General features: G+C 45.2%; 1 protein-coding gene across 1 annotated transcript in view; it reads right to left on the bottom strand.

Moving 5' to 3' along the window:
• CAPN6 (calpain 6) overlaps window positions 1-10,371 on the bottom strand; it is a gene marked incomplete at both ends in the record, with an annotated part of 49,537 nt that extends 39,166 nt beyond the window's left edge. Inside the window, one exon of the mRNA XM_080624991.1 lies at window positions 10,207-10,371. Coding sequence (XP_080481117.1) covers window positions 10,207-10,371 — 165 coding nt within the window. The remainder of the gene's footprint in view (window positions 1-10,206) is intronic.
• Between the last annotated feature and the right edge of the window lie 10,062 nt (window positions 10,372-20,433).

The raw sequence follows: 20,433 nt of genomic DNA on the forward strand, positions 1-20,433 counted from the left end.
TAGACACAAAGGGCTGGAAAAGCACAGCACAAGACTCCTCAGAATGCCTGGATCCTCAGCTACAGCACCACAAACAACAGCAATTTGGATGATTTGCCTGGACAGTTTCCTTTATTTCTGCAAATGATAGGAGGAGAAAAACACAGGAGCAGGCAGGGAAGGGAGGAACAAGTGAAACTGTGCTCCCTTGTAAAGGGACAAGTCATTTTCTTTAGTGGAAACAAAAACCCCAAAACAAAGAACCCAAACACCTCAAAACCTGAGGAGAAAATAATGGGAGAAAGAAAGAAACAAAACAAAGCCCACGAGGTTTTCAGGGAATTGCTCAGCCGGACACCATCAGAACATGCCGTTCCGAGCACCTTAGGAAACGAGCAGGGGAAGTCCCTTTATAGCTGGAAAATGTTTCCTTGTCTCCAAGAAACAAAAAAGTTCAGAAACGTTTAATTTTCATTCGTGTATTTGGGGAAAGCTGCAACATTCAAGCAAAAAATAAAACTAATGCTTCAACTGAACAGTCCCCCCCAAACCACCTGCCTTTTTTTCCCCATAGGTGTTTGCTCTGTCTCAGCACTCCAGGGCAAAACCAAGCAGCACTCACCCCTCCTGACCATTACAACATTACATTTCCATCTAAAGGTGTAAATGATCCAAAGCAACTGACTCCATCAAACAAGACAACAAGAAAGCAGATTCTGAATCCAGCTGATCCAGAATTACAGCCATACAGTACAGATGAGACTCGTTTTGACCTGGAATTGGAAGACCTTGCCCTCCACTTTCAGGCAGCTGCTCCTAGCAGCCAAATTCCATAGAGCTTTCATAAACCCTACTGCTCCAGTCTGCAAATCGCCAGGATGCAAGAACAGCGACAGGCGAGATGTATGGAAAACTGCTAACTCCACTAAATGTGCCCTCACTAAAACTATAAAGCTCTTCAGGCAGAATTTTTAGCCTCTCCAACACAAAAACAAGGTTCAGAGGCCAGCACTAATTTTACCCTTAAATAAACACATGGCATGATGAAGTCCTGCCTCCACCAGGATCTCGGTTCATTGTTAACATCACTCATGTTCACCCATCACCCCTCCACTCCAACTCAAAATTCCATCTAACAACCTGAAGACAATTCCACTTAATTGCAACTGCATCTTCTTGGGCTCCAACTGCCAATCCCTGCCATTCGAATGTGCTGTTGCCAGGGCAACGGGTGTGAAGAGCATGCTTTTGTGTTGCCACATGCATCTTTGGAAGCTGTGCCAAGGCCTGAGCTCCCACAGCTGGGATGGGTTTAACGCCTTCCTCCCCAGAGCAGCCTGCCCATATCACCAGCATGGGGCTACAGCAGCCAGCCCTTGGCAAGCAGCTCCTTCTCCTCTGCAGATCGACACCTGCATGAGCATGGCAGATGGCTGCAGCCAAGCTCAGTGTCATCAAGCACAGAGGATGCTCTAACACTTTATCAAATCAAGCATTCAGCAGTGCTATACTTCATTTGCAGGTGGTTGTGGGGAACACAGCTCATCGTGTACATGGCTAATGAGGAAAGAATAGATCATTTACCATCATTTAAAAGTCATTTTCTTCTGGTGGTTTCCTGTCTACCTGTTATGTCTCCTCACCCGCCTCCTCCATACTAACAGAAGGTTGCACCAGAGCTAGAGGACTACATGTTCTTCTCTCCACCTCCACAGTTTTAACCTAGAAAACACGATGAATGTGTACAGAAACCTTCTCATCAATCTCTCTGAACACTCTCCAGGGCAGACTGCTTCCCAGAGTTTAGTTCTTAATTGCTTTCCTATTTCCTTAACGTGAAGGGTTTAAACTTAGGTGAGAGCTTACTTTGCCTGTGACCTTTTATACCTCTCTTGAGTTTGAACGGCTTATGCTCTTCTGTAAAAATTAAGGTGCACGTCAACCCTTCCCTTGGCTAAACATACATGTGCACACATATAAAGAAACACCCGACAACCTTTTCCATAGCTGAGAACAAGCTGGAGCTCAAGATCATAAACTAAATCTGCTTTTAATGGTAAGTAAAACTATTCATAACAATGTCAAACAGCTTCCTTGCTACTGCACTCGTGTAATCACAGCTAACTGCAGCATACCAAAGTGCCTGCTAGAATGATAACCAGTGTAATGCAGGAACTCTGTAATCCTCTAGGAGCCCTGTGTTGTTTTACATTAGTGCAAGCCCAAGTCCTTAGTCCTTTTCTCCTTCAAACATGTTCCAGAGAATCACAACAAATGGGTGGCTCTCCCAGCCTACAACCTGGAGCCACCTTTGTATTCCCATTAATGCTTCCACATGTTTGAGGCACATAAAAGGGTTTCTGAGCTCCCTCAAAGCTCAGCAGAGGCTCACCACCACCCTTGGAAACACATTTCCTCACCTCTCAGATTCAGGCACATTCCATACGTGCCAGAATTTCAAGTGCAAACACAAATGCTGCAGCACACAGGGCTTTGCAACTTCATGCTCACCTGCACTTCAACAGGAGTCAGGAACCACCAACAACAGAGAAACGTGGACAATCTGGGCACAGACAGGGAAACAAAACCCAGAACTTTGGCTGTTTCAGGATGAGTCCAGCAGCCTTTGCAGAATGTCGTGTTTTCACAGAAGAACAATAATCAGATCCTGCAAAGCTTGAGAGGTGGAAGGTGGGAGGTATTTCTATTCCGATTAAGCAAGAGCACTGGCACTGCCCCATATTTTTAACTGGAAAGAAGAGGCTGAAAGGAGAAAAAAGCATGTTCAGATCTGGAAAACTGATCATTAGATCTAGAGCTATGCTCCCAAAGGGAGCTCTGCGTGTGTGTGAAATACGGCAAACCAGAGAAGTGTCACTATTCAGAGGGGCTGTTGCAATCAAACCAGTTTGTCACACAGGAGGCAGCAATGTAACCACACCATACTGCTAAGAGCTCACACGGTTTTGCCATGCCAGTTTGTGGTATTCCCCTTTAATCTCCACTCTCCTCCAGCTCTGGATTGTCCCCAGGCCCCATCCTAGCAGATCTCCCAGGGTGCAGTGAGCTGTCACTGTGCTCCATGCCCTGAAACTGTTCTTGCACTGCTCAAATGCAGAGGCAGTGCCAGGATACTTCCCTCTCCAGTGCCTCTCCTGCAGGCATTACGGACTCTGACATGCAGTTCCAAGTGTAAGCAGATGTCTCTGGTGTTGTTCGCAGTCAAACTAGAAAACAGGGTTAGACTGCAGCAATGCAGCTACACAAGAGACAGAGGAACCAGATGAGGAAGCCACGCGTGATCTCTGAGGGGCATTTAACCCGGGCGTGCTTACACCCTGCAGCCAAGGCTTTCGTGACACTCATTCCACAGAATTTATGGGATACAGTTAAACATTCCAGAGGACTGCTTATTGTGCCCACAAATCCTGTCATTGGGAACATACGTGGAATAAAGAACACTAATACAAAATACAGTTAACCCAGGCAGGCATACCCCAAGCCCCTCTGCCTTCCAGAGGGCAAAAATCTTCTAAGACAGGTATCAAGGCAGGGAAGGTTTCCAAGGTCCAAATCAGCATTTGCAATTATGAAGATGTTTCAGCTCCTGAGAGCTGAATGGATAGTTTTCCATCAGTTGGTAGCAAAAACAAGCTGGTGCCACTTTCAAGAAGCATGTGCAGGTGCAGAAGTCAGAGCTCCCAAGTTCTCTGCCACCTCAGTCCTTAACACTGCCCTGGATAAATCACCAACCTGCTCATCCTACACTCCCCACTTTGGGAACTGGGGAAACACTTGTTTATTCCCATTGCTGTATCATTACAGAACACAGTGCCTTATTTCCTGGTCCTTTTCACTTGTGTGGTGATAACCACCCCTGAAAGGGTTGCAAATTGGTGAAAGGTGGAAAATCAGGCCCATGGCATGCAGTGTTTCTAGGAATACAGGGCAGGCAGTGGGCCATGAGTATGCAATTCTCCACTTTGTCACGCATCTGACCTTTGGCACCAGTGAGTTAACAGGGATTTAATCAAACACAGCAGCAGTCCCTCCTGCGGCCTGGGACACCAGAGGCTTTTCCTGGGAAGCAGTTCAGCAGTTACTGTCACACAGCATCTTTCTGTGCTGTCTTACTGAGAAAGAACCAGCTCTGTCTTTCCACATAAGGATACCATCACGATCTGTCATAATTTCTTGCAGCCCAGAAAGCCAACTGTTTCCTGGTTCCATCAAAAGGAGCGTGACCAGCAGGTCGAAGGAGGTGATCCTGCCCCTCTACTCTGCTCTCGTGAGACCTCACTTGCAGTATTGTGTGCAGTTCTGGTGTCCTCAACATAAAAAGGACATGGAACTGGTGGAACAAGTCCAGAGGAGACCACGAGGATGATGAGGGGACTGAAGCACCTCCTGTATGAAGACAGGCTGAGAAAGTTGGGGCTGTTCAGCCTGGAGAAGAGAAGGCTGCGTGGAGACCTCAGAGCAGCCTTCCAGTATCTGAAGGGGGCCTATAAGGATGCTGGGGAGGGACTCTTCATTAGGGACTGTAGTGATAGGACAAGGGGTAATGGGTTCAAACTTAAACAGGGGAAGTTCAGATTGGATATAAGGAAGAAGTTCTTTACTGTGAGGGTGGTGAGGCACTGGAATGGGTTGCCCAGGGAAGTTGTGAATGCTCCATCCCTGGTGGTGTTCAAGTCCAGGTTGGGCAGAGCTTCGGGTGACATGGCTTAGAGTGAGGTGTCCCTGGCCATGGCAGGGGAGTTGGAAGTGGATGATCTTGAGGTCCTTTCCAACCCTAACCTTTCTATGATTCTATGATAATGAGATGCAGTCGAAAGTAGAAACAGGGTGTAGAAACAGACGGTCAAGCAGGGAAACCAGGAAAACACATAAGACTCTGTAGGATCAGACTTACTATTTTCTGTTATGAAGAACTAAAGAACATCACTTACCTGTAAGGCAAGCTTACCCACTCTTTCCCCACATGCATGACTGCCCTGGTTGGAGGATCATTGCTATTTGTTTAATGCAGACAAAGATGTCCTGGGGATTAGATACTTTTTGCAAGGTCAGTGCTCAGTAGAAAAGTTTGAGTTAAACCCAAGGTTTAGTTAAAAATAAGGCGCAAAACACCCTTTCAGCAGAGTGACTGCCATTCCCGGGTATTTTCACTAGAGCTGCTTGTTGCTAAAGCCAATGCTGACCAGGACCACCACACAGAGGCACTGCGTACCCTCAGTAAGGGGTTAACCAGTATAGGTGGCCGAGGACACCCCAGGGCCACCAGAGATAGCAGGGGGTGAGAGCCTTCTCCTACCTCTTGGCAGGGGACAGCTGCCCCAGCCCCACTGCAGCCTGGCAGAGGGGATGGAAGCTTCAGGTACACCCCAGGAAAAGGGCAGGATGGGTTTTGACACCAGTATCAATGGGCAGAAAGAACGGCCACCAATGGGAGGGACTTTTTTCTTCTTTTTCCTAACAAACCAGCAGGTTTTCCCAAAGGAACTTTCAGGTATTTTGTGTCTTACATTATTGCTTTTGATCTAATTCTAATGCAGCTCTGCATTGGGTCCTAAAAGTGCTTCTTGAAAATGGCTGTGCAAAATCAGCCATTTATAAATCCTTGCTCAGACCTTTCTGTCTGAGGGCAGTTCTGATCAGCCCCTGCATCACTTGCCCCACAACATGCAGAGACACTGTCGCTCTGTGATGGTGTGGAGCAAACAGAAGAGGGAAGGACATACCTCAATTCTCATGCGACGCAAGGGGGTCAAGTGCAGGTGCTGCAATAGGAAAGTGGGGATATGTTGACCCCACTCTTCTCTCAGTGGCAGCCTGGAACAGCACAGAACACCTCCCTGTGTAGTGTTGGGGGCAAAGGAGGGAATAAGGTATACTTCATAAAGACATGTTACAGCAAGGAAGCTTCCTGCACACAAAGAGGTCTGAAATACGCTGCACCTTTGAAATGGTCATGCTCAGCTCAGGTACCATTTTACAGGTGGACAGAGGAACTGAGGCATTAGCAGAGTTCCACAATCTGAAGCACCAGCAAAGAATTCATGTTGTTGGCATTAACCCCTGAATTCACCCTCTGAGCTACTGGTTGGCAGAGAGCAGGCACCTGTGGAGCATGATTCAGCTGAGCCTAAAGCAAACACTTCAAGTATGTCAGTTCTATCGCACACTGAACACATTGATTCCTCTCCACCACCTGCAACAGGAGCTGGTGGTGACTGTCCCACATCAGACATCCATTACAAACATCCACCTTTGGGCATGGTGACTCCTGCCCGAGGTGCTGATAAAGTGCTGTGGGCACCCTGCACACAAAGAAACCAGGGCCCAGTACTGCTCACAAGCAGTGCTCAGCACTCATATTTGTCGGATGATCTTCCTGTAACAAGATTTTTCCTCGGAAAGTCACGCCACCCCAGGGAGACTGCACAGTAATTACACAGTACCCTTTGTGCTCTCCAGTTTCTTAATACTGGGGTGCCACAGAAGTAACACTGCCCTGTCTTTGTTCTCTTTCCCAAAGCGACTTTAAAAGTACAAAACAAGTAATTAATGTCAGACGTTAATGACCTATCTCTGTGAGTCTGACTGGAATGAGCAAACAGAACACATTTAACATTGCAGGTGCAGCTCCAAGGACAAAAACAAACTGGAAGAAGCCCTTTACTCCTCCTCCTCTTTTCTTTCTCTCAGTTATACTCCTTTTTCCATTAGAGCAGAATAAAACCCTTTTGACAACACAGATACTCTTCTAAGCATTTTCTCTGTCTGGCCACCACCAGCCAATTAGAATAACTGAACAAAGAATGAGCATATTTGAGAGCAGAAACTGAAATACTGGCTTTCATCTCTCCTCAGAATAGCTTTAAATTCACAGATCCAAACGTACTTGTTTGGACATCAGCAACAGCAGCAACATCCCACAGCTCAGTGTGTTCTGGGCAGCACTCCCCAGCTGCTCACACAGCTACACAGGCTTCCTAAAGCAAAAAAGCTGCTTGCTTGGACTATTACACACAAGTAGAAGCATCCAGACAGGCTATCCACTGCCTATGTGGATGGTGGGAAGACAGGAAACAGTATCACCATTTAGTTCCTTCACATTCAAGATCCTGTATGAACATCTGGGAGTAACTAGGAGAGGCACAGCTGTAGTTTCTGGGCGAGCTGATGAGGCAAGATGACTAAGTGATCTGCTCAGGGTCTGCCTCAGTAGATGACAGCTCTGGCTTTTGCCTTATGCTCCCATTGCAAGGTCATTTCCCTCTCCAAAAGAGGGAAAGGCTCTGGAAAGCCCATCACTCCAAAAGGACAATTAAGCATTCAGCCAGTCAACTTAGAGTGCAAGATAGCTCCCTATGGCAGAGAGGAGGCAACCCATGAACAAACATTGGGAAGTAGATCCTCACCTCTGCTCTGCTGCACAGATACAGGCTCCTCTCCCTCAAGATGTTCCATCAGGCTCACTATGAGAACTTAGGCAGCTTCCACCTCCTTGGAGCAAGGCGGGCAAGCAAGGAAGGCAGAGCTTCACAACAGCATACAATCACTGAATGACTCAGACTGGAATGGACCTGTGCAGATTTCTAGTCCAATGCCCCTGCATCATCATCCAGATCCTTAATGAAGATGTGGAACAGGGCTGGATTCAGTATTGACCTCTGAGTACAATGTTAGTTACTGGCCTTCAACTAGACTTCATACAACTGATCACCTCCTTGAACGAACACACACAAGAACAGCCTAAAATGGCATCCTTGTCTAGACTCCAGCTCTTGCTTCACATCTCTGAGGAAGCACAAAGGCTTTCTCTGACCTGGCTGTGACTGGTTGTGTGGTATTTTCCCTTCTAGGAGGAGGTGAAAAACTCCAACAAACAGGAAAGCACTACAGAAATGAAAATAAACCCAAAGACTTCGGAATGCCTCTGATCTGTTTTCCAAATTCATTCTCCTTATTCTTCAATCTCATGTCTTACTTGGAAAACTGAGAAGCAGGAAGGCAACTCTTGCTCTGCACACTAGAATTTCAGCATTGAAGCTGCTGTGAGGAACGAACCCCACCAGGAAAACAGGAAAAATAGGAGCAATTAAAAATAACCACCCAGTCTCATGCCATCCTGGCAAATACAGCACAGCCCTGGCCAGCCGGCTGTTATCCCCTGTCACAGAGGGCAGGGAACAGCACCAGCTGCATATGAAGATCACATTGTCATTGACATCATGTTTTCTAAGAAGACACACAAGTTTGTGCTTCCAGAAGGCGAACACCAATCCCAGAAATAGGCATGGGTGAAATAAAGGACAGATTCATCACGCTTAAGGGTAAAACCACCGTGTGCATTTGACTAGAGGCTTCCACTGTCCTTTTCATTACACTTGTCAGAGCACAAGAGCAGATGACGCTTTCTGATGGGAAGCCACGTTGTCAAATTTGGGAATGATTTTGTATTATTCTGAATTATTAGCTCATGGCCGTGAACTACTTTAGAAATACAAGATATGTGAAGCATAAAACCTCAGAGCAAACCAATTAACAGACCCCAATATTAACAATTTGAAATGTCTAGCACATTAGTCACAATTAGAGCAAACTGCACATTTGTTTTCCTCGTAAGATGCTAGTAAAAGTGGCAAATACACATAAGCATTATAGGTTGTGTACAGACAATAACTGTTCATTTTGAATATGAAATCACTGGCGTGGAATCAAGATTTTGTACAAGTCAAAGGCAAAATCCACAGATACTCCAGCACAGCCATGCTGAGACCTGACACAATATCAATAAAGGAAAACTCTCCACTCCCTCTGGGTAAAACTTGCTGCTAAGACTTTACCAGAACCTCTCTGAAACATGGCCAAGGAAGAACGTATCACGATAAAGTTCACTGCAAAACAAGGTTTTGCTCAAGCACCTCTTGGGAACTCACCTTCTCTGCTCTGCATCAGCTACACATCTGTGTAGATGAGTCCTCTCTTACACTGCAGATGTCATTCAGAGCTCTTAAGACGCTTATGTAGCTGGGCTTTGTGGTTCCAGTACAGTTAATACAAAAGGTAACCTGGCAGCCAACTATACACACGTGGTTTCCTCTTATTTTTGGCACTATGTAGAGAGCACACCAACTGACTCTGGAAGCACAAGTTAGTTCCCTGTGGAGCAGAAATTAATCCATTTGCTTTGACCAGAAAGTGTGTATGTGTAATGAGGGCTCTCAATTCATTGCATTGGTGGCAGTTAGAAATATCTAAGCATGTTTTTTTAAGACTACTCCACCAATGATGGCTTGGGATTTGCTGCCTCAGATAAACCCCTTGCTGTGGCTGCTCTCTTTCCTACTCTCTCCTCCAAGAAAAGTTACAAATCATTTGTTTACACATATAAATGATGTGAAATTGGAGAAATTCCCCTTGCTGCTGTGAGATTTCCTTTCCCTATACATTTTAATGAGGCACATGTTACTCTGAAAACAGCAGAGAGCTCTAATAACGAACAATAAGCCAACAGTATTATTAGAGCTGTTTCCAGTATTCCAGGCAGGAAGATGCTATCTATTCATTTAGTAAAATTTTATTTTCTATGGTGTTTTCTGCAAGGATTGTATTTAACTTTAAGAACAACTTGGTGGGGCACTAGAGTGGGTACCTAAAGCTCAGATGTTATATTGCAATTACTGTGTGTACACACCAGGCCCTCAGAAGTGACAGGTATCGAAGAGAAACTTCAATTAAGAATCTTAATACCTTGCTGAAATGCTGCTGTCATCACAGCAACCTAGACAGGTCCATATCCACAGACTGGCCCAGGAAATGAAGACTTTAGTCACAGAATACATTCCTGTATTGACCTATCTATTACCTGTATTCTTAATTAATTACTGGTATTCTTAATTAAATAGAGGGCTGATTTAAACATCACTATGGCTGGAATCAGCTCCCACTGCTGCTTGTTATTAGAGAGCCATCAAGAGTAAAACGCATGACTACGCTGCACAGAATGCTTTCCCTTTGTCTTTTTACAGTAAGGCATGACTTTGATTTTGGACAGCAGTGTGACACAGAGGGGCTGCTGTCTGAATCTCACTCTGAGAGGAAATGAATGGAAAACAGGAGGGAGAACATACTTGCATAACCGTGCTTTAGTACAGAGAAGACAGTAGGAGTGAAACAATACAAAGAGCACCTCCTTACAAGGAGAGCATCATTTACCTTTGGGCGCTTCCATTCAACTTTCCTTCTTGATGCTGACTGGTAGAAAAGGGACTCATCTGAGGCTGGAAACTTGGGATCTTCGAAGAGTCGTCTCTGCTGGATACACTGACTTTTCAGTTCATGGTACTTCTGATCTTTGAAGAGTTGCACTGATGAAGACATATCTTTCTGTCTAGATAAGATGAATATTGGCTTGTATAAATTAGGAAGAATTTAAAGTTCAGAGATGATATTGCTCATTAGTCTTTAACAACAGAGCATATACCTTGTTCTAAAGCAAGATTAACTACTGATTTCTGATTAAAAAAATAGATTGTTTAATAGTAGACTAGAAAACCATAAACCCCAAGATCATCTGTATTAGGATGGTATTTTTGGCTGAACAGAACTTTTATCAGGAAAGATAGTAGAGAGTCCAGACCAGGCACAAACTCATCATTTTGCTTTGTCTAATTGACTGCAGAGCTAACAGAGTGGGGCTCTCAGTCTGTACCATGTGCAAAGGGCTGGACCATCTTTCAGGCCTACATTCTTCTTCTGACTACTTAAGCTCTAATTAACTACTTCAACTCTTCTGCCTATATAAAACCAAAACCAGATTTCCACAGTTCTCCATCTTAATTTAAATGACAATTATTTGGCTGGTGTTATTGTCTTTGAATTTGAAGTTATATTTCAGGGAACTGAATTCCCAGAAGCAGCAAATATTAAGAAACAAACTCACAACAAAAAAAAACCCCAAACAACTTACTCTAAGGCACTTATCCCCAGAACTGTAACTATATTAATGTGGCAAGTTTTTGGTCATAGCCACACAGCTCGAATAAACTACTTAAAGACATTCTGCAGATCAGAAATCAACTGCAGATATCATTCAGCATAGTTTGAAGTCTGGGGGACGTAAGGGATGCTACTTATAATTCAAGGGAGAAAATGGAGTATCTGAACTTACTCTGTTTGGAACACTCCTGTATGTCAATTCCTTTCCTCTTCCTTTCCCACCACAGATTAGAGATGTATCTCCCCTTCCTTGAGTTATCTGCAGCAATAGAAGACAAACACAGTTTGTCCTGATGTCAGATCATCAGAATTAAACAACATGCATGCAATGGAGCACAGCATCACATTGTCCTATCAGCCTACTTGCTGTGTGCTGTTGTAGTGATCTCAGCTCACGCTCCTTGAGCCACTTGCAGCATGAACTGGATGAGATTCCATAAATTTGCAGAAAACTAAACCAAGCTGGGCACAAGCCTTTCCAGGCATGTGAGCACAACAGGAAAAAGACAGAAGAATAATGAGGAACACTTGGAAATATCACATCTATTGTGGTCCTTTTTTCTTGTGAGTGAAAGCTACTATGGCCAAAATATCCTAAGGATGGCTTGAACACCATCCCTCTCTTCTCTCACCCCATTTCACTCGTGCCCCAAAATAAATTAGATGGTCCTTCAAGGATGACAAATGCTGCTGTCATGCCTTTATTCATGGGAATGAGGAGAGTGTTGCCATTCTTGCACCTATTCCAAAGCCTCCTAAACCACACGCAGAGTAATCTACACATAAGTGTAAGTACCACATGATTTCTATCAGCAGAATTTTACAGGCCAAAGAGATAGGACAAAAACCAGTTTATTCTTGATATTTCAACCAGCCAAATCTTCAAATGCCAGTTCATTCTCCATCCTTTCTCAGGGCAAGAAATCCAGCAGTAAATGTTAATTTTAGCAATTCCCTTTTTCTTAAGGGCATTTTCTTGTAAATTATCTCCCTCAAAAAAGGCAGTCACAAGGCATCTCACTTGGCAGATGTCTTGAAAGACAAGGCAAATAGACCTGCTTTCCCCCACAAACCAGTTCTTCAAACTCAAGTGCAGAGCAACTTCTCAATTATACAGAGATAGCACAGGGACAAAGTAAGTGTGGCTAATTTGGGTGGGCTCTAGATTATTTCATGGTAACTGGCATTCCTGCTTATGAACAATTCCCCCTTTGCCAACTAACATTCTAAACTGAGCCTATTTTCAAGATATACAAGGTTTTCAGCTGTCACTGCCTAATTCATGGTCTTCAATGATCTCATTTCCCTGCCCTTTCTCCCCTTCTATCTGATGGATTGGAACGTGTGTCCTTCCAGGATTAACACCCCATTGCACAATGGTCAGTCTCAAAGCAATGCACAGAATGTGGTCATAAAGCACAGCACACGAAATGAAGCTGCTCCCTGCCTCACCCTGGGCTCCACAGGGCAGTGCTCACCAAGGAGAATGCTGGCAAGGAGGAGGCTTCTCCTGCCAGGCTGTTAGCCTGCGCTTCTCCAGGCTTCCTGTGCCATCCTAAGTGTGTGTCTTGGAAAGAGCCTCTGGTCCCAGGGCTGCCCAGCCTGGCTGTTCACTGCTTTGCATCCACCCAGGAAACACCGAGCTCTGGAGCTGCAGTCCTACCATCACCTGGTGAACCAGCAGGAACACAAACCCATCCTTCGGAAACACAACAGAAGTCTCTTTTTTGTGTTGGGAAGTCCACAGGAAAAAAGAGAAATGCAGTTTCTCTACAACAGCCTCCCGGTTTGAGCACTGAGGATGGAGGACCACAGCTGAGAACCTCCTCTCCTGGGGTGTTCACCTACCAGGACGTGGCCTAACCTGGCTGAGACAGGCAGCGGGCACCAGGCTCCCACTCCAAGGTTCAGTTTTGAAGCAGCTCCCAGTTTTTGACCCTCAGCTGAACGTCAAAACTAAGAACCACGCGGCCTCCTCCTTTCTCGGGTTCACATCTGCTCTGTACCCAACAGATTTACCTCTGCTTGGGCTGACATAGCACACAGCTGCTCCGAGGAAACACCAAGCAGGGCTTGGCAGTGGCTCTTTGCAGGGCTCCCTGTGCCATCATGTGATACAGTGAGCTGTGCTCAGCGTAAGGAGGGCCATGGAGCACGGTCTAAAAATACCCCCCAGTTTGGAAACCCTCTACTGCTCTGCAGAGAGAAAGGCACCACTCCAGGGGAGGCACAGAAGAGAAAGGAAAGGGACACCCCCCCCCCCGAACAGCTCTACAGGTCGCTGCTCTTGTGGGTTTGGTTTATTTCCCCTACCATATACAACTACAGATCTGCTTTTGTCTTTCCCAGCCTCTGAGCTGAGCTCCTCAGCACTTCACCTCTCCAGGCAGCAGACCCCAATGTTTCTACAGCAATCCCCCTGGATATCAGCAGCACAGCAGGTCCCACGTCTCTCTGCTTTCAACCACCGAGCTTTAAAGTGTTTCCCTGACCCTCTCTTTTTCCAGTGAAATTCCGGCCTTAATCAGAAAAGGGGTTTCAGCAGAACAGCAAAGACAAGAAAGTGCAGGTCCCCTTTCAATCAGGCTCTACTTGCAGAGTCCCCTCCTCAGCCTGACAACAGCAGTGTTTCATTTTTACTTACAGTTAATACTCAGAGATGCTTCCCCTGTCACAGCCAGCAAGAGTAAGGCTAAATCACATTCAACACAGTGGCAAATACCAGCTCCTGGCATTATTAGCAGCCTTAACTTAAAGGGACATTCACTGGAAATCCAGTTCTTCACAAGCACATTAAGATGAGCAGCAAGGATTATTTCCACTACCCAACAGTATTTCATTACACTCACATTTTCCTGTTTTAACCTTTCTCTTCCCCAGCTGCAACATAGAAGATCCACAACAAACAGGACTGACTTAACGGTCCAGACAGGCGCGAGGGGGAAATCACATCCTCACTGCCATTAAATTCATGCAATGACCACACAAAACCCAACAGAAGTAATCTCAGCCCATTTTTGTTACTCTGTGTAGCTACGAGACTCACAGGGTAAAGTAAGAGAAAGGAGCTACCGCAGCTCTTAAGAGCACCCCTCAGCAGCCAGCTAGCTTGCATGCAAACCCATCCCTCCTGCTACAATCCCTACAGGAGGAACCCAGCACAGAGCTGGGTTTGCCTTAATGAAAACCAGCACTTTCAGTCCCAAAAGCACTGCCAAGCAGCTGCAGTGAACCCTCTGTCCCCAAGGAACTCCTCTTCAAGGAAGAGCCTGGAGCCTTGCAAACACATACATTTTATCACACACCCCACTTTTCTGTCCAGCTGCAGGGCTCAAAGGAATTTCCCTGCACAGCACCAGGACTGAAAGGACAAAGTGTGTTAGCAGCCAGTATTTAAGGCTACAGTTGAGCACAGCTTTGAACATGAAACTGCTTCTTCCAGCAAGTGGATACTGAGATGAAACTGTCCAATCTTGAGCACATCCCAGCCTCACAACCACACTCCTGCTGTTCCAGAAGCCCCCATCTGGGAAGACCACAGAAGGATGTCAGAAAGGACACACAAAACGCATGCCATGCTCTGGGACAGCATCCCAGTTTTAAAGATTACTATCCATTTGCAGATACCAACCTTGCTTTTGTTTCATGCAAACAGTAGCCTTACCAATAATAACCACCAACACATGGTTCTTGGGTTTCTCTTTTGTAACTGCATTTGTGCTTCTCTTGACAACACATAAAACCCTCCTAACTCTAAACTCTGCTCTTTCTGAGCAGATTTATCTCCAAACCTCAAAGCCAGTGTTTGGACTGCGACAGCAAAACAGGGATTCAAGTATTTAACTGTTTGCAAACATAGTTTAGTATTTTCCTAAACATCTCTTCCTTCAAACCATAGCTTGCTTCAGAGCAATCATCAGCGGGTGCTTCCCAAAAAGCAGCCCGGCAGCCAAAAGCTTTAAATTACTCTGAACTGCTTTTCCATGAAACTAATTAAAGACACATCCAGGGCTCCAGCTGGGAAAGGTTACTCCCTTCTCTTACCATGCAGGATGGCCACAGGTCTTTACAAAACAGTGACTTGGCAAGTTTGTATTAAGAGTGGGGGGAATTTAAAGCAGCTGAAACGCTTCCACTGCATACACACTGAGGTTCCATGACCTTGGCTGTTCCACTGCTACTGATGCATCAGGTTCATCCCTCCCCATAGCACAGAGCATCGCTACTGGAAGAATGTGCTCATTCAAGTTCTTTAAGCAGCTCAATACACTAACTGCACTGGGAGTCTTTATGCTGGATCAGGTATCCTCTCCTTCTGCATAAGCCAAAATAAAAGTATAGTCAGTATTAAACCTGTACTGTGTGACTATGCAATTACATTAGTAAGAACATACTCAATTTGGATCAAATTTGCTGCACAGGATAATTTAATAGCACCCAGTCCAGTATTAACAACTGTAGCCCCAGAGCTTCTCAGTTGTTTTGGATGGCAGTGCTCTTCCTGCTTGGATGAAATACTGAGGCTTATTGCATGCTCTGGGGATACCATGCTTGTGCAGCATTAGCCCTTCTCCCACCCAGCTTTTGGATTTTTCAACAAAATAAGGTTAATTTGACTACTTTATGGCATTTTTTACAGGCATATAAAGGTTTCTCCATCTAGCTCAGCTCAAGAATTGGCTAAGGGAAGGAGACAAAAGCATTTGTCTTCTCACAGAAGCACGAAGGTGCCAACACCCTGCTGTGCAGTTTTTGCCATACTTAGCATTAAAATTGAGAGGAAAACTCTCACATTTTCATCCGAGAGTATCTGCCCATATCTTATCACTTCTGAGCAGGGGAGACTAACTGGGCAACAGAAACATGACTGGACACAACCTGTTTGCTGTCACGGGCAGCCTCATGGACTGGCAGAATCATCTGGCTATAAACCAAAGCTTTCCTACAATTAAATCAATCACAGCACTTGTACTGCAACATCATGGTGTTTAACCAGGCTTTTCCTTCAGGTCTCACTGAAGATCAGCTTGAAAACTGAGCAAAATCAACACCCATGTGTGCATGAGATTACTCAGTGGTAAAATGGTGATTTCATGGTCAAAACTACTCAAAGTCCTGGCAGAACACACTCAAAGAGGGTAAACTTTGGCTTTACTCCCTCTCTCCTCTCCTTGCCTTTCCAGTGAGTTCATCCCAGTGCAGTCACCTATGAAATAACTTTAAACCATTTTTTCTCTCTCCCTTTGGGCAAAGGCAAAGATTTAAAAGGGAATGGAGTCAGCAGCAGAGCAGAATTTTGCCTCTGCTCACACCAAATAATTACTATAGTGTGAGTGCTCTCAGGCGGAGGCTACTCCTGCCAAGCAGCAGCACATACTGCCCTGCTGCCTTCAACCAAGTTAGAAAAGTGGGGTTTTTTACAAGTGTGTTTTGTGGGGGGCTTGGTCCTGTCCACACACAGCAAGCAAACTGCTAGGAGGGCTCTTGCACCAAGACCCCAAGGGGCTCAGCTAGGGACACAACTTGCTTGGCAGCCACAAGTGGAAACCCACAGTGCACCGAGCAGCTCTGTTGTAGTGAGCATGTGTAAGTTAAAGGCACACCAAGTCCACAAACTATAGCCATATGTGGCACTTTACAGCTTGGGCATTAAAGTGGTGGCTTTAATCAAGTTTTTTAGACTACATCTTAGCCCTGGCAGTTGGCCTCTGTCCCCACTGCAGATGCTCAAGTCCATTGTTAGATCTCAGGCAGCACTCGGAAGTCCCAAACTCTCTGTGCATCTGGACTCTGAGGGTCTCTGACTCCAAGAGCAGCCAGAGTGAGAGTACAAGGATGAACACACAGCACTACAGATCAACACGTGCACATTCACCTGCAGTTAACAAGCAGGATTAAAATGCTGTTCTAAACAACCATGTGTCAGCACTGTGAGCACATGCTGCCTTGTCAACAGGTCTCAGAAGCAAGCACTTACAGTGGTCATTTCCACCTCAGGACTTGCCACTTGCTCATTTTATGCTGCCACTTATGTTTCTCTAGTGAAAGGTGTCCTGTGTCAGGCTGTGTGCATTGCACAGGATACAGTCGTAGAACAGCTTGATCCTTTAGCTTAACTGTCTCTCCTTTTAGTGAGGATACAAAGTGGCTGTGGGACACATGTTAAATAAGGTGCAGGTAGAGAGGGTTCTCCAAAGTGCACAGGTATCTGCACACTTCAAGTAAGATTTACCCTCGAGTGCCTTCCACCACAGCTTCAAGACCAGCCAGATCTGCAGCTAACTACAGAGGTACAATTCCAGTTTTGAACTTTAAAAAAAAGTAGCTTTGTAGAATAGATGCCAATTGTTACAATTAACATTAAGCCAAGTCAAGCGATCTGTTACAAGCTCTAAAGCGAATGCTTAGCAATGTCAGCTAATTCACTCAAGCCAAGCTTTTGTGCTGAAACCTCAGGAAACAACTATCTTCAGAATCCCAGTATCCTTCCATTCTGCCTTTTCTTCAGAGTCAGTTTAAAAAATATTATGCTTGCAAATTAATGGGTAATTCCTATCAGGCCACTCCATTATTTTATGTATCCACTTATCTATTATTTTAGACACAGTATAAAAATCTCTTTCACAAGAACAACAATAAAGAAGTAGTTAAATTCCCACTTGAATTTCACCACAAAAGAATCCTCAGCAAGAACTGACAGTATTTTGGGAGATAAGAGACAGCATGGAGAATGGAATTATACGAGCACCAAGATCAAATCACCCTTCATCAGCCCAGCCCCTTTATTCAGTGTAACTGTCAGAGAGAAGCCTAACATCAGATCAGTTATCGCAGAAGGAATGAGAGCAGCCATGCTTTTGCAATAAATCACGATGAGCTCTTGGCTCAGAGTTCACACACAGTTAAGTTGCGATGCCACTTTCTGAACGCAAGGTACATTACTGCAGTAGACGAAAGCATTTTCTCTCTGCACTGGCTGAAGTGCTCATTACAAGTAAAGCAGAGTTTTCATCCTGGTGATAAAGGTGAAGATCAAGTAAATCCCGGTTTTCAGGCTACCTCTGCACTTACCTGGCTGAGGTCTGTCCCTGCTCAGAGGCACATCAAACTCCAGAGGCACTCCTGCAAGCAAAGATCCCCTCGGCTTCTTAACCTGGAACTCTTTGGACTGTACCAAGATCACATCACCAGGGGGGTGTGTGTTGGGATGACCCTTCCAGAGGCGAGTTATGGAAACCCTCAGAGCTGACCCAAAATGCAGCCTTGTTTACTCCCAGGAAACTGCTTCCTAGCTGCAACTGTGGCAGTAACTGTGAATGAACTTTTAAAGGAGGAGATGAGGCAAGGCTGTTTGGCAAGAGCTGCAGGCATCATTTTTTGTATGGAAAACAGGGCAGATTAATGTGCACCATGAAAAAGTTATATTCCTTATTAGGCTGCACGCTGTTCCTCACTTGCATAAAGCCAGCATCAATGCCTCTGCCTCTGTGTGTCCCGACAACGGCCCGTCCAGGCTGTGGAGAGGAAACACACAGCTTCTGTAGGACTCACAGCACAATGGGGTTCTGCAGACCAGAAGATGCAGCAAAACCCAATGGGTGGCTTTGTGCCCTCGACCCTAAGTGCAGAGACAAGCCTGCAGCAGCCTCAGGGACACCTCTTGTACACTTGGTCCTGCCTTGACTGTTCACAGTCTAGAACTGCCCAATTTTGCTGTTCCATGTCACCTATGGAGGGGGAAGCAACCTGAATGAGAAGAAGCAACAGAAGAGACTCCAGAGGTCTCCAGGCTCAGCCCCCAGGAGGCTGAGCGGCTCCTGGGCTGTGCAGCACTGAACCAGCTCTCCACCTCTGATCCTCCATGAACCTGCCCATCCTCACACAGGCACTCGTCCCATCTTGCTTCTCAAGCTGTGCTCATAACAGGAGATGTAACACTTCACGGGGGTAGCAACATAGTTTAGAACCCAGAAAATACTTTCCTTTTTGCCATGGCAAAATAAGAAAAGATAAAAATAAATTCTCATTAAGAAATAGTTTGGTGAAATAAGCTTCTCTCCATGCCCTACTCAGTCCCAATTTCCTTTCAGGTGAATTAATTTGACATGATTTTTTTTCCTCATTTGAGGATTATAACACCTTTGTTTTACCCCTATATGGCTTTCATTTATATTTTAGTAAATGCAGTCCAATTTCTGAATCAGCACTATTTCAGAATACATTACAAAATCTCACACAGGTACCAATAGTTCCAAAGTCTCTCTAATTTGCTTCCTCTATTTAGTCCCCTTTATTTTAGCCTAACCAATCTAAGCTTAAAAATAGGCCCACTCCTTCTCCCAAACCTCGCCATTCAGCACATCTTTTTGCCTAAAGAAGTTTGGCTGTCAGGGGATGAGTTACATCCAGAAAATACTCTGAAGATGAAATGTTAAGCAGTATCATAAACTTCTGTACTACAAGGTTCGCTGCAGGACTCTGCTCTCCTATACAGCACTTACCCCACTTCCTTTGAAATCTGGACAGAAAGTCCCTGGAATCCGCCACTAGAGTTTTAACACTTAATGAATAAAAAAGCCCTACATACTAAAGCCATGTGTTTTCAATTCATGATTGAGTAAGTAGACTGGAGTTTAAATCATAATAAAAAGCTGACGTCCGCCTATATATACCACGCACGCTGTGATTCATGGGCACAGTTGGGAGAACAACATGAAAAATCCCACGTGAGTTCAACAGAATTCCACTTTGTGCGAGCTGATAATAAATATTCGCAGTTTACATAGTTGTGTTCTCACAGTAGCTGCCTTTGATCCGGCGTGGAACACCACCAGGAGAACTTTGTCATACGAGTATTAAATCTGGTGGTGTAATCCAAGAACTGTATGCAATTTGTCTGAACTGAGGAGGAGCTCCTGTTGGAAGTCTTTTCAGAAAGAGGAATTCCTTTAGACAGGCAGCAGGATGAGCCACATTGGTGGCACCCAAATAGCTCTGGTCTCACTGGAGAACCACAGCAGAAAATGCTTATAATTCAGCCAGGACATACTCACACAGACTGCTGTGGTCTGGAAAGAGGTCTCACATACTGTGCACAGTCTAACCTTACAACATAGTACCAGAAATCCCTGGATGTTCCCAGCAGCCTTTAGCTTCCCTGTTGGAGGTGTCCTGAGCATCATCATTACACAGTCCTTTAGGCTCGTTGCAGGCATTTATATTCTTTTTTTTGTATGGAAAACAGGGCAGATTAATTACACATCAACAACTGTGCTGCATCTCCAGGTGTGCCTGATTGCTATCTCACAGCCTGCTAACACCCCACAGAGCAAGGCCCCATCACACTCTCCCCTGCTCTAGACTGGCTGTTTTCCAAACCTCACTCACACCAGCACCCTCAGCGGGCAAATAAGAGACAGAGCTGGCCCATTGGGTAAAGACACA

This window comes from Psittacula echo (genome assembly GCF_963264785.1).
Source record: "Psittacula echo genome assembly, chromosome: 8".
NCBI lineage: Eukaryota > Metazoa > Chordata > Aves > Psittaciformes > Psittacidae > Psittacula > Psittacula echo.